The sequence below is a fragment of the Mustelus asterias genome, chromosome 22, assembly GCF_964213995.1.
Source record: "Mustelus asterias chromosome 22, sMusAst1.hap1.1, whole genome shotgun sequence".
Taxonomy (NCBI): Eukaryota; Metazoa; Chordata; class Chondrichthyes; order Carcharhiniformes; family Triakidae; genus Mustelus; species Mustelus asterias.
Genome location: NC_135822.1, coordinates 74,044,234 through 74,057,671, shown reverse-complemented (window position 1 = coordinate 74,057,671; position 13,438 = coordinate 74,044,234). Strand labels below are relative to the sequence as shown.

General features: G+C 50.1%; 1 protein-coding gene across 1 annotated transcript in view; it reads left to right on the top strand.

The window, feature by feature from the left end:
* Positions 1-12,526, top strand: part of LOC144510197 (docking protein 2-like) — a 60,844-nt gene extending 48,318 nt beyond the window's left edge. The window contains exons 4-5 of the mRNA XM_078239677.1: positions 6,271-6,443; positions 11,088-12,526. Coding sequence (XP_078095803.1) covers positions 6,271-6,443; positions 11,088-12,125 — 1,211 coding nt within the window. The 3' untranslated portion in view covers positions 12,126-12,526. The remainder of the gene's footprint in view (positions 1-6,270; positions 6,444-11,087) is intronic.
* The last annotated feature ends 912 nt before the right edge of the window (positions 12,527-13,438 follow it).

The window sequence follows — 13,438 nt, the reverse complement described above, 5'->3', positions numbered from 1 at the left end:
GGAGTAGGCCATTCGGCCCCTCAAGCCTGCTCCACCATTTAATCATGGCTGATCCGAAAGTAACCCCCTCAAATCTGCATCCCCGACAACCTATCACCCTCCTTGCTTACCAAGAATCTTCCCACCTCTGGTTAGAAATATTGGAAGACCCTGTTTCAGGAACATAGTTCCAAAGACCCATGACCCTCTGAGTGAAAACATTCTGCTGGGCTGTTTTTTCACTGGGTAATGCCTGATTTGGAAACAGTGACCCCCCTCTCCCCCACCGCCTCCCCACCAGCCCCCCCCCCGCCCCCCCGCCACCCTCCCCCCCCAACCCCCCCCCCCCCCCCGCCCCCCTCCACCCCCCACCCCACCCCAGCTCTCCATTCTCGCACAAGGGGAACCACCCTCTTCTTGTGCCTGATGTGGAACTGGTGGAAGTCATTCCAGGAAATTGTTAGCACAGGGAACTGTGTGCCATAAAGGTCACTGCACCTGCAACACCCGGTCCGCACATGCGGAAAGTAGGATGCAGAAATAATTCTCCTCCTCCTTGCCGGTCACCCTCATGCAGTGCAGAACGAGGTCACTCGGCCCATCCTGTTTGTGCTGTCTCTCTGAAGCAGTAGTTCACGCCACTCCCTCAATCCCCCCGCCCCCCCACTCCGGTCCCAAGTCCCTTCACGTTCTATCTTTTCAGACAATTCAATTCCCTCATGGAAGTTTTGTTTGAGGCTGCCTCCCCCACACTCCCAGGCATTGCACTGCCGATCCTCACCACTTGCTGTGGGAAAAGGCTGTTCCTCGTGTCACCAATCTCTTTCACTCTGTGTCCTTCTGGTTCCTGTCCTTCCCAGCAATGGGAACAGTTTCTCCCGAGCTGGTCTGTCCAGACTCCTCATGGATTTGAACACCTCTATTGAATCCCCTCCCAACCTTCCCTTCTCGAATGAAAACAGCCCCAGCTTCTATCTGATAATTGAAATTCCTCATCCCTGGAACCAATCTCCTGAACCTTTCCTTCACCCTCTCTGCTGCCATCACATTCTCCCTAAAGTGTGGCGCCCAGAACTCGACGCAATACTCCAGCTGAGGCTGAACCAGTGTTTTACAATAGAGTAGAATCCCTACAGTGCAGAAGGAGGCCATTCAGCCCATCGAGCCTGCACCGACCACAATCCCACCCAGCTCCTATACCCGTAACTCCACATATTTACCCTGCCAATCCCCTGAAACTAGGGTCAATTTAGCACGGCCAATCAACCTAACCCGCACATCTTGGGAGGAAACCGGAGCACCCGGAGGAAACCCATGCAGACACGGGGAGAAAGTGCAGACTCCACACAGACAGTGACCCAAGCCGGGAATCGAACCCGGGTCCCTGGCGCTGTGAGGCAGCAGTGCTAACCACTGTGCCACCGTGCCGCCTCGGTTTTATTCAGGGTTAATAGAAATCGGAGCTTTTGTACTCGTGGCCCCATTGATAAAGCCCAGGATACGGAATGCTTCATGAACCACTCTCTCGACCTGTCCTGCCACCTTCAATGATTTATGCACATGTACACCCAGATCCCTCTGGTCTTGCGCCCTCTTTAGAGTTATGCCTTTTCTTTATAGTGTTCCTCCAGGTTCCTTCTCTCAACATGAATGACTTCACATTGCTCTGCCTTGGACTTCATCTGCCACCTGTTCCACCAATCTGTGCATGTCCCCTTGAAGTTCTGCGCTCTCCTCACAGTTCACTATGCTTTCAAATATCCTATCATCCGCGTGTTCAGAAATTGTGCCCATGTTCACCAAGGTGTGGACCATTTAGGTGCTACTTAAATGCAGGAGGCACTCTATGATTAGATTGCTAGTTAGATTCATAGGATCCTACAGTGCAGAAGGAGTCCATTCGGTCCATCGAATCTGCATCTCCCACAATCCCACCCAGGCCCTATCACCCATGCATTTACCCTAGCTAGCCCCCCTTACACTAAGGGGCAATTTAGCACGGCCAATCCATCTAGCCCGCACATCTTTGGACTGTGGGAGGAAACCGGAGCGGCCGGAGGAAACCCACGCAGACACGGGGAGAACGTGCAAACTCCACACAGACAGTGACTGGGAATCGAACCCGGGTCCCTGGCGCTGTGAAGCAGCAGTGCTAACCACTGTGTCACTGTGCCGCCCCATCAGTCAAAGACAGTTGGAGAGGTATTGGAGGGGTGATTAACAAGGTGAAAAGCTGCAGATAAGGCTCAGGAAGGATAAGGAGGGGCAGGTTATCTTCCTCACAGCCACAAAGGGTGTGAGCTTGAGAAGATCTGCTTTGGTCCAGTGACGGGGCAGAAATATGGTTTGAGGAAAGAAAGCACAGATTTTGGAGGTGATGATAAAATGTTCAAGGACAATGAAGAGGGAAGGTGGAGGTGGAGTAGGAACCTGCAAGACATTCCTCCTCTGAAGAAGTGGTGGCAAGCTGTGCACACTCAAATGGAATAACCTGAGGTGTTAGCAAGTAACGCTCGCCGCTGCTAAATGGAAAATAGACAACACAAACAAACCACTTTGTTGCAGCCATCGTGTGGAACATAGTCACACCTCGAGAGAAACGTGTTGAATTTCTTCAGTTCGATCTTGGTAGTGATCTCGTCGAGGCCAGTCTTCCATCAACAGCACCCTTTATTTACACAGTGAGAAAGCTACAGTTCCCAAGTCAAAGCCCTGAGGCCTCCAGTGCTCAATCCAGGTAGACATGGTGTGGAAATGCCGGCGTTGGACTGGGGTAAACACAGGAAGAAGTTTAACATGGGTCCACGAATGCCCCTCAGGGAAGGAAATCCACCGTCCTTACCCCGTCTGGCCGAAATGTCACCCCAGAACCACAGCAATGTGGTTGGCTCTCACCTGCTCTCCAAAATGGCTGAACAAGGTATGAGGGACAGTTGAGGACTCTGGGTCTGTACTCGTTGGAGTTTAGAAGGATGAGGGGGGGATCTTATTGAAACTTACAGGATATTGTGAGGCCTGGATAGAGTGGACGTGGAGAGGATGTTTCCACTAGTAGGAAAACCTAGAACCAGAGGGCACAACCTCAGGCTGAGGGGACGATCCTTTAAAACAGAGATGAGGGAGAATTTCTCCAGCCAGAGAGTGGTGAATCTGTGGAACTCTTTGCCGCAGAAGGCTGTGGAGGCCAGGTCATTGAGTGTCTTTAAGACAGAGATAGATAGGTTCTTGATTAATAAGGGGATCAGGGGCTATGGGGAAAAGGCAGGAGAATGGGGATGAGAAAAATATCAGCCATGATTGAATGGCGGAGCAGACTCGATGGGCCGAGTGGCCTCATTCTGCTCCTATGTCTTACGGTCTCAGGTCACCAATGCTGGCTTTAAGCCCACGTCACGCAAAAGAATCTAAAAGGGAACTGTCTGCAGCTTTTCATGAAGTCATGGTGTTCCCACTTCACTGGGACCTGAACTATTCTACACTGGTAGTCGGAGCTGTGACTGGAGGGACCAGTGTCTATACCACTCAGAGAGGATCTGTCTTTATTTGATTTGAAGCATTCCCCCTGTGCCTGGTGCCAGCAGGTTCCTGCTGGATTCTTGTTGCCAGGATTGTCCTCAGTTTTTCCCATTATTTGCTGTAGTTGCCGACTCCCCACACCCACCCAATCGCACCCACCCACATCCCGCTCCTCTGAAGGATCTGTGCCTTTCACCCTGTCAAGCTTTAAATAAAGGCAAAATACTGCTGGGAGTCTGATTTGTAAGCGGGAAATATTCAGCCATTCTCACAGCACCCGTGGAGAGAGAGAGAGATTTAATTTTGAGGACTTTCTTCCTGGTATAAGAACCAGGAGATGATCCAAAATGGCAATAAGTTACGAGTTATTCGATTTAAAAGAGGCTTCTTGTGGAAGACAGTTTTGTACATCTCCACACACCTCACCCGAAAAGGTCTCAACACACAAAAGGCATTCGCAAAAAAGAGACATATTGTGATGACTTCAGCCAGGTTAATGAGGTTGGCTTGCTAGAGTATGAACTGTCCTAATTGGTGGTTAAATCAGGGAGCCTCCTGCTCCCTATTTAAAGCAGGTGTGTCAGACTCCCAGCCTGCATTCAGCAGCGAGCAACTGGAGAGCTGGCTGTGTACAGATGTATGGTGCAAATAAAGTAACTTGGTGACTGGACCTTTCGCCTCCATGGAGTTATTACACATATTGTCGAAGTTTTTCATCTTGCACTCATCAGGATGGTCACAAGAATGCCATATTTCAAAGGGAGCAACAATTTATACTGCATGAAAAAATGGTGTTGATTGATTGGCAAGTCAATTCTGATTGGTCGAAGTGTTGAACATAATGTCTACCATCAGGTGTGAATCCGCAATTGGACATTGCCTGGTGAACAATCCTGAGTGTGCTAAGAATTACACTGACAACCAATTGAAGATTATCAGTTGGGCTCACTATGTACCTCATTTGTGCATGCTGGAAGCGACATACGGATGGACCTGTCCTCTTCAAGCGAATGTCCAGGCATTGCATCTTTAAAATTAGACAGAAACATTGGGAGACATTGGTTCCCTGCTGCATTCTCCATAGCAACACCATCGACCAATCAGAGCCAACTTGCTAACCAATCAGTACCCTTCCTGTTGCAGTAAAAATTGTTGCTTCCTTTGAAATTTGGCATTCTTGTGTCTGTCCTGATGAGTGCAAGGTGAAAAGCTTTGACAGCATGTCTCTTAACTTAGCAAAAAAAAGGGAAGGAGTTGCATTTCTACGGAAGCTTGCAGAATCTCTGAACATCTCAGATTCTTTACAGCCACTGAAGTCCTCTTGAAGCATCGTCACTGTTGTAGTGTAAGGAACATGGCAGCCAATTTGCCCACAGCAAGATCCCACAAACAGCAATAAAACAAATGATGAGATAATTTGTTTGATGTGTTGGTTGGGGGACAAATATTGACCAGGACATTGGGGACAACCCCTTGCTCTTGTCTGAAATGGTGGATCTGGGCTCTTTTAGGCCAATTGGATCTTGGTTCAACCTCTCAATGGAAACATGGCACTCAACAGTGTGGCACGTTCTCAGTCCTGTGCTGGGAGTGTTAGATTGGATTGGATGCACCAAGATCTGAACAACAATCCATCAATGTCTGACCATAAGAACATAAGAACTAGGAGCGGGAGTAGGCCATCTGGCCCCTCGAGCCTGCTCCGCCATTCAATAAGATCATGGCTGATCTTTTCGTGGACTCAGCTCCACTTACCCGCTCACTCACCATAACCCTTAATTCCTTTACTGTTCAAAAATTTATCTATCCTTGCCTTAAAAACATTCAATGAGGTAGCCTCAACTGCTTCACTGGGCAGGGAATTCCACAGATTCACAACCCTTTGTGTGAAGAAGTTCCTCCTCAACTCAGTCCTAAATCTGTTCCCCCTTATTTTGAGGCTATGCCCCCTAGTTCTAGTTTCACCCACCAGTGGAAACAACTTCCCTGCTTCTATCTTATCTATTCCCTTCATAATCTTATATGTTTCTATAAGATCTCCCGTCATTCTTCTGAATTCCAATGAGTATAGCCCCAGTCTACTCAGTCTCTCCTCATAAGCCAACCCTCTCAACTCCGGAATCAACGTGGTGAATCTCCTCTGCACCCCTTCCAGTGCCAGTATATCCTTTCTCAAGTAAGGCCAGCGGGTTTGATTTTATTCAAGGCTTATTGCCCTGTAGTGACAATTCTGTAATGCCATTGGATTGATAATGTGGAGATGCCGGCGTTGGACTGGGGTAAACACATTAAGAGTTTTAACAACACCAGGTTAAAGTCCAACAGGTTTATTTGGTAGCAAATGCCATCAGCTTTCGGAGCGCTGCCCCTTCGTCAGATGGAGTGGATATCTGCAGGTATCCACTCCATCTGACGAAGGAGCAGCGCTCCGAAAGCTAATGGCATTTGCTACCAAATAAACCTGTTGGACTTTAACCTGGTGTTGTTAAAACTCTTACTGTATTGGATTGATATCCCAGGGGCACAAGTTCAAATCTCTGTTCAGCAATGGAGTTCTCCCAGAGCTGAGAATCAGGGCTTCAGTTTGATGTCTTTTACAAAGTTCAGCAAGTTGGGCTGTAGTGACCACATTCCCCTCAGTGTTACTATCACAAACATAAAAGCTCTGAGTTGCACCCCTCAGTCTGGAGCACTGCAATGTGGACTAAACACCAACTCACTCCCCCCACCGCTGAGATCTCCATCTTTCATTATTTGAACTTGGTTCTGTTGCAGTTAAAGACTTCCGGGTCACCGTGAGGATGACGGAAGCAGCAGACAGGTGTCGACTCCGAGGGATGTTCCTCCTCACGGTACAGACTGATTACTTGGAGCTGAAGGATCTGAAGAGTGGAGATGTCCACTTCATCTGGCCGTACCGATTTCTCAGACGCTTTGGACGAGACAAGGTAAATAACTGGGCTGGCTGGGTGGGATTCTCCCAAAAAGAAACAACAGCAAAGTGTCATAACGGCGAGAATAACGGGTTGGTCGGCGTTGCAACTGCCCCACACTCAGTCACGTCTTTGGAGAGTTGGGAGTTACTGAGTGAGGGAGTGGGGCCTGGCTTCAGAACTGGGTGCCATTTCGCAAGGCGATCTGACAGTGCCCTGGTCGACACCCCTCCCCTTCTCTCCCGCTGCCTCCCCCCACGGACATCAGGACCATCCCTCCCCCCGCCCCCCCCCCCTACCCCCATCCCACTGCCTCCCCCCCACAGACATCAGGACCATCCCTCCCTCTCTCCTCCCATATGACAGCATGTTCCCAACTCCCTTCCCACATGGACCACCGCCATCAGGGCATCGGGGGCCCACCCGGTGGCTCCGCCTGCCTGCACGGCCTGCGCCTCCATCATGACCCCCCTTTCAACTTAAGGGCTGAGTTGAGGAGGAACTTCTTCACACAAAGGGTTGTGAATCTGTGGAATTCCCTGCCCAGTGAAGCAGTTGAGGCTACCTCATTAAATGTTTTTAAGGCAAGGATAGATAAAGTTTTGAACAGTGAAGGAATTAAGGGTTATGGTGAGTGGGCAGGTAAGTGGAGCTGAGTCCACAAAAAGATCAGCCATGATCTTATCGAATGGCGGAGCAGGCTCGAGGGGCCAGATGGCCTACTCCTGCTCCTAGTTCTTATGTTCTTATGACTCATCCCTGCGTGATCTCCCTTGAATAATCCCCCCACCCCTTCCCCCCCCTCCTCCCCCCCCACCATCATAGCCTCCCCCCTCATTACCCCTATAGCACAGCCCTGGTATACTGACGGTGCCCAACTGGCACTGCCAGGCTGTCAGGTGGGCACTATCCACTTGGCACTGCCCAGCCATACCCCTGAGTATCCGGGGGCTTCAATGGCCTCTGACGCCCCCCAGCGTGCCAGGTCTCTGTGAGTGGAAACCAGTCACGATTCCTGCCGTTTTTATGTTGCGCCCGAGTGTCAGAGAATGCGTCCGCTGGGAGTTGAGTGGGCTAAACATACTTAAATGCTGCTTTAAGTCTGCTGGTTGGCCCTGTGATCTGGTTGGTGCCAGCAGAAAGGGACTGGGATGATTGCAAACTGTTTGGCGTTGGGCACCAAGCTGATTTTTTAGACCCGTATGTTATTCTCCCGGATCAGCGCGATTTGTGCCCGGCACAGCGAGGTGGGAAAATCGCCCCCATCATCTTCATTCGGTGCAGTGCTGAGGCAGGGTCAGGAATGTTCGCAACGCAGTCCCAGGTTTGAACCAGTTGAACTGCCAGGGATAACAGATCCTCAGAATAACAAATTTGATGAGTTGGATTACGAGGTTGTAATTCAATTGAGGAGTTTTAATTGTATTAGAAGATTGAGGGTTTTATAAATGACTGGTGAGATCAGGGCTGAAATACAGGTTCCTCACTCATTGCTCACTCCTCAATGCTCAGCTGCCATTATGCAAACAAAGTATTTCCTTGAAGATATTCAAGCATTTGTTAAAGATGTTTCAATCATTGCTCCCTGGTGGGTGTAGCCTCGTGATAGTCGACAACGTTGCTTACTGAGTTGCTTCAGAGTGTTTAAAAGATTCTTCCATGCATTGCGAGCAAAAGCAGCATTCACTCCCCCATGGCCAGTTACCCTTCAGAGGCTTGTGGTGAGCTGTCTTCCTGGCTGGTTGCAGTCCAGGCGTTGGATTGTTCCTGGAACAGCTGGACACAACTGCCCACAAGCACACCAGTCAGTTTCAGAGGGCTATTAAGCGGTAGCCACATTGCTGTTGATATGAAGTCTGACGTAGACCAGACCGGGTCAGTGTGGCAGAGTTCCTTCTTTTCCTACATGTCAGTGAGCGTTCAGGAGTTTCATCCTCACCATTACCCATGCTGCTTTCTGCATCCAGATTTATTTAACGCATTGGATTTAAATTACCCGCGTGGGACTTGAACCTCCGTCCCTGGGATTTCAATAACTTTACTGGTGTGCCAGTGTCCCAGTATGGTCCCATCCTCCAGCAGATCCATCATCGATGTAACTCTCCCCCGGTGAAAATGAAGATTGCCGTCACATCTTTTCATTCTTTATTTATTAGTCACGAAGGCAAGGATAGATAAATTTTTGAACAGTAAAGGAATTAAGGGTTATGGTGAGTGGGTGGGTAAGTGGAGCTGAGTTCATGAAAAGATCAGCCATGATCTTATTGAATGGCGGAGCAGGCTCGAGGGGCCAGATGGCCTACTCCTGCTCCTAGTTCTTATGTTCTTATGAATAGGCTTACGTTAACACTGCAATGAAGTCACTGTGAAAATCCCCTAGTTGCCACACTCTGTTCGGGTACACTGAGAATTTAGCATGGCCAATGCACCCTAACCAGCACGCCTTTAGGACTGTGGGAGGAAACCGGAGCACCCGGAGGAAACCCACACAGACACGGGGGAGAATGTGCAAACTCCATACAGACAGTGATCCAAGCCGGGAATCGAACCTGGGTCCCTGGCGCTGTGAAGCAGCAGTGCTAACCACCGTGCCACCCTCTGCGGAGCCTCTTTTCGAACTTCCATCACACACCTCGGTGGCACGGTGGTTAGCACTGCTGCCTCACAGCACCAGGGACCCGGGTTCAATTCCCGGCTTGGGTCACGGTCTGTGTGGAGTTTGCAGATTCTCCCCCTATCTGCGTGGGTTTCCTCTGGGTGCTCCGGTTTCCTCCCACACTCGAAAGATGTGCGAGTTGGGTGGATTGGCCATGATAAGTTGACCCTAATATCTGGGGATTAGCAGGGTAAATATATGGGGTTACTGGAATAGGGCCTGGGTGGGATTGTGGTCGGTGCAGACTCGATGGGCCGAATGGCCTCCTTCTGCACTGTAGGGATTCTATGAAATTGTACCTCATCATCTGGTCAGGCGGGCATTGAATATCTGAATTCCTTTCGCAGGTGGACTCAATCCCACGCCCAGGTTGTGCAATGTGAAATGAGACACCAGTACTTTCCTTCATCCCAGATCCATTTACAGAATGCAGCATGATGTTGCCTGCCTCCTGCCGACCATCCCCATTGTCACAGCAATCTCTCGTTATAAACGCTGTCGGCACTTAATTAAACAACACCCTTCATCCAAGAGCGTCGGAAACAGGAACGCAGGAGCAGGAGGAGGCCATTCAGCCCTTTGACCCTGCTCCACCCATTCAGCCAGGTCATTGCTGAGCTGGGTGGTGGCGTCAAGCCCGCTTTGTCATCGACCCCCCCCCCCCACCCCCCCCCCCCCCACCCCCCCACCCCCCACCCCCACATCACGCTGACTCTGCATACCTGAACAAAACGATCCACATCTACACTATTAACACCCATCTGTGGACTAACTCACCTCAGCTTGTCTTCCATCCGTCCCTACAATGGACAAGCTTTGCAAACACGAGCATGGCACCAGCTGATGCCCGCTTCCTCGCCACCTCATTGCGCTTCAGTTTAGTTTCACCATTTGGCAATGATGACCGTGACAACCGTGACCGATTGTTGTAAAAGTTGTTCACAAATAGGGAAGGAAATCGGCCGTCCTGACCCGGTCTGGCCTACACGTGACTCCAGACCCACAGCAATGCGGCAGACTCTCAACTGCCCCTCTGAGATGGCCGAGTGAGACACTCAGTTCAAGGACAATTAGGGATTAACAACAAATGCCGGCCCAGCGATGCCCACATCCCATTGAAGGAATAAAAACATGGACTGCCACAGTTTATATCTATGTTTAGTTCACACACTCAAGCCATGGGACAACTTTACCATCTACCATGGTGGGATTTGTGCCAGGGACTCAGAGCATTACTCTAGTGACCTAGACTCACTACCAGTTCAGTGACCCAGACCACTAAGCCACAGGAGGAAGCTTTGGTGGGGGAGTGCGGGGGGGTGGGGGTGGGGGTTGGGGGTGGGGGTTTGGGGGGGAGCGGTGGGTGGTGGTCAGACTGGAGTCATATAGAGGACATGCCCTCGAGTTTTAGACTCCCCTACCAAAGGTGGGGGAGTCTAAAACGAGAGGGCATAGGTTTAAGGTGAGAGGGGAGAGATACAAAAGTGTCCAGAGGGGCAATTCTTTCACACAGAGGGTGGTGAGTGTCTGGAACGAGCTGCCAGAGGTAGTAGTAGAGGCGGGTACAATTTTGTCTTTTAAAAAGCATTTAGATAGTTCCACGGGTAAGATGGGTATAGAGGGATATGGGCCAAATGCGGGTCATTGGGACTACCTTCAGGGTTTAAAAAAAAGAAGGGTGGCATGGACAGGTTGGGCCGAAGGGCCTGTTTCCATGTTGTAAACCTCTGTGACTCCATGATAGACCAGGGACGGATGGCCAAGTTCTTCTGTTTCGAGCACTTGTGAACCAAATGGGCTTGTTTCATGATCACCAAGACTGAAACTGGCCCTTGAATTCCAAATGTATTGACTGAGCTGGGTTTGAACTCTGAGCTGCCGTGGCAGGATTTGAACTCGTATCCCTGGATCATTCCACAAGACTACGTCCAGCAGTCTAACCACAATGCTGCTGCACTCTATTCAAGTTGATAAAGTATCTTGTCTGCCTTCTGTGTTTGCAGGTGACATTTTCCTTTGAGGCTGGGAGGAGGTGTGCATCCGGTGAAGGCAATTTTGAGTTTGACACCAGACAAGGGAATGAGATTTTTCACCTCATTGAGTCTGCCATCCAGGTGCAGAAACAAAAGAGTGATCTTCAGCTGCATGGGAGTCTGGACGGTGAAACTCTAAGCTCCAGGCCTCCCTCTGCTCATGGGACGGAAGCGGAAGTGGAGCAATGTGACTTTGATGAAGGGCAAGGACAACAGCTGACCAAGGTCAAAGTTGAAATGTCGAATGCCACTCTCCCCTCCCTGAGGTCTCTGTCACTGGAGTCAGTCTGTGACGCCAAGCCATCTTCCACAATGCCCCGGAGGCAGGCAAAAGGTCACCACAGCTACCCGGTGGCTGGGTCCCCGGAACATCAGTCTCAGTTCCTGGACATCGAGTCCACCTACTCGGAGGTAAGGGACGTAGTTGGCAATGCCAACTCACGTGGAAAAGCCAAGCGGGTGACCAAAACCCAAACTGGGAAGAAATTACCAGACAACCCATGTGGGCCAGATTCTGATTATGCCATCCCTTTCGACGCTATAGCAAAGGCTTTGTGCCTGCCATCTTTAGGTGGACTGTCTGCCACCCAACAGGATGGTCACATTCCAGAAATGACATTTTCTACATTTTTACCTCATGGCGCTGAGGAACATGGAGACCCTCTCTACGACACCATCGATGAGTCCAACTTCCGAAGAAGTGCACGTGCATCTTCATCCCAATCCCTGCCCAAGGATCACATCTATGATGAGCCAGAAGGAATAGCCAATCCTTCAGTCTATGACAACCCAGAAGAGGTCAAAGGCCATGCATGGAAGCTTCAGGGCTTGGACTGTGATACACGAGGTCACGAGTACCCCTACAATCCAAACATGGATGACTACGCAGTGCCAAAGGCAGCGAAGAAGAAGTCGAAGGAGAGGTTGCACCAAAAGAACAATGTTGATGTTGAGAGCGAATACGACAATGTACTGATAAAAACCTCGGACAAGAAGGGAGCTAAATAATCCGAGGGTGGGCTCAGGGGCTGGGGCGAGGGAGGAGGCATGGAACAGGAGGAGATGGTTGGAGCTTTGATCCCCGCCTCATGGCCACATCCCATCCCAGCCTGAAGTGTCAGGATGGGTTGGAGGGAGAGGGGTGAATGAAAGCGGGGAGGAATCCTCAGCATGTGAACCTTTCCGTCCGGGACAACTTGCCTGCCAACGCCTGCCAGCGGGCTGCAGGGCGAGCCTGGTCAGGGACTAGCACCAGCTGGGGGAGGGTTAAGGGTCAGGGAAGGTGACAAAGTCTCTTGCCTCTCACTGGCTGACGTGACCTCCCTTGCCAGCTAGCCAACTGTCTCGAATGCTTCAGCTCATTGTATCCAATGAACTTCAATTGCCAATAAAATTCCATTCCATTTTGCCATTCATTCTCTTTCTGGGCCCAGGCACTGAACCTGAGCAGAGGTGGGGGATGCTTCAGGGTCTGTGACCTTTCATCAGAACCATCATCGATCTGAAACGTCAACTCTGCTTTTCTCCCTCCGTAGACTCTGTCCGACCCGCTGAGTATTTCCACCACCTTTTGGTTCTATTTCAATTTCAGCTGCGAGTGTTGCACAGGTAAAGATCCATTTACCCAAATTAAACAGCAGAAGACAACCGTTTTATTGTGATAGGAAAGTTCAGGACAAAGACTGGTTTCCAGATCATCTCCCAGTCCAGGAGCCTCCCCAAAATGGCTCTCAGCCCAACTCCTGAAGCAGTCCAAAGATGTGCGGGTTAGGTTGATTGGCCATGCTAAAATTGCCCCTTAGTGTCCTGAGATGCGTAGATTAGAGAGATTAGCGGGTAAAATATAAGACCATAAGACCATAAGACATAGGAGCGGAAGTAAGGCCATTCGGCCCATCGAGTCCACTCCACCATTCAATCATGGTTGATTTCAACTCCATTTACCCGCTCTCTCCCCATAGCCCTTAATTCCTCGAGAAATCAAGAATTTATCAATTAAATATGTAGGGATATGGGGGTAGGGCCTGGGTGGGATTGTGGTCGGTGCAGACTCGATGGGCCAAATGGCCTCTTTCTGCACTGTAAGGTTTCTATGATTCTATGATAAGCTCCAGTCAACATCAGCCACCCTCAGTTCACTCTGTATCAAGGCCTGAATTACTTCACTGACACTGCCACATGTCCCCATTGTCAAGCTGGGCAGATGCTCACAATGCCTTTGGGATATTCCTCGATATCAAGCATTCATTGCCTTTCTCTAACTGCCCTGTGTGTGGCATGTTCAGTAACAGTTTTAACAACACCAGGTTAAAGTCCAACAG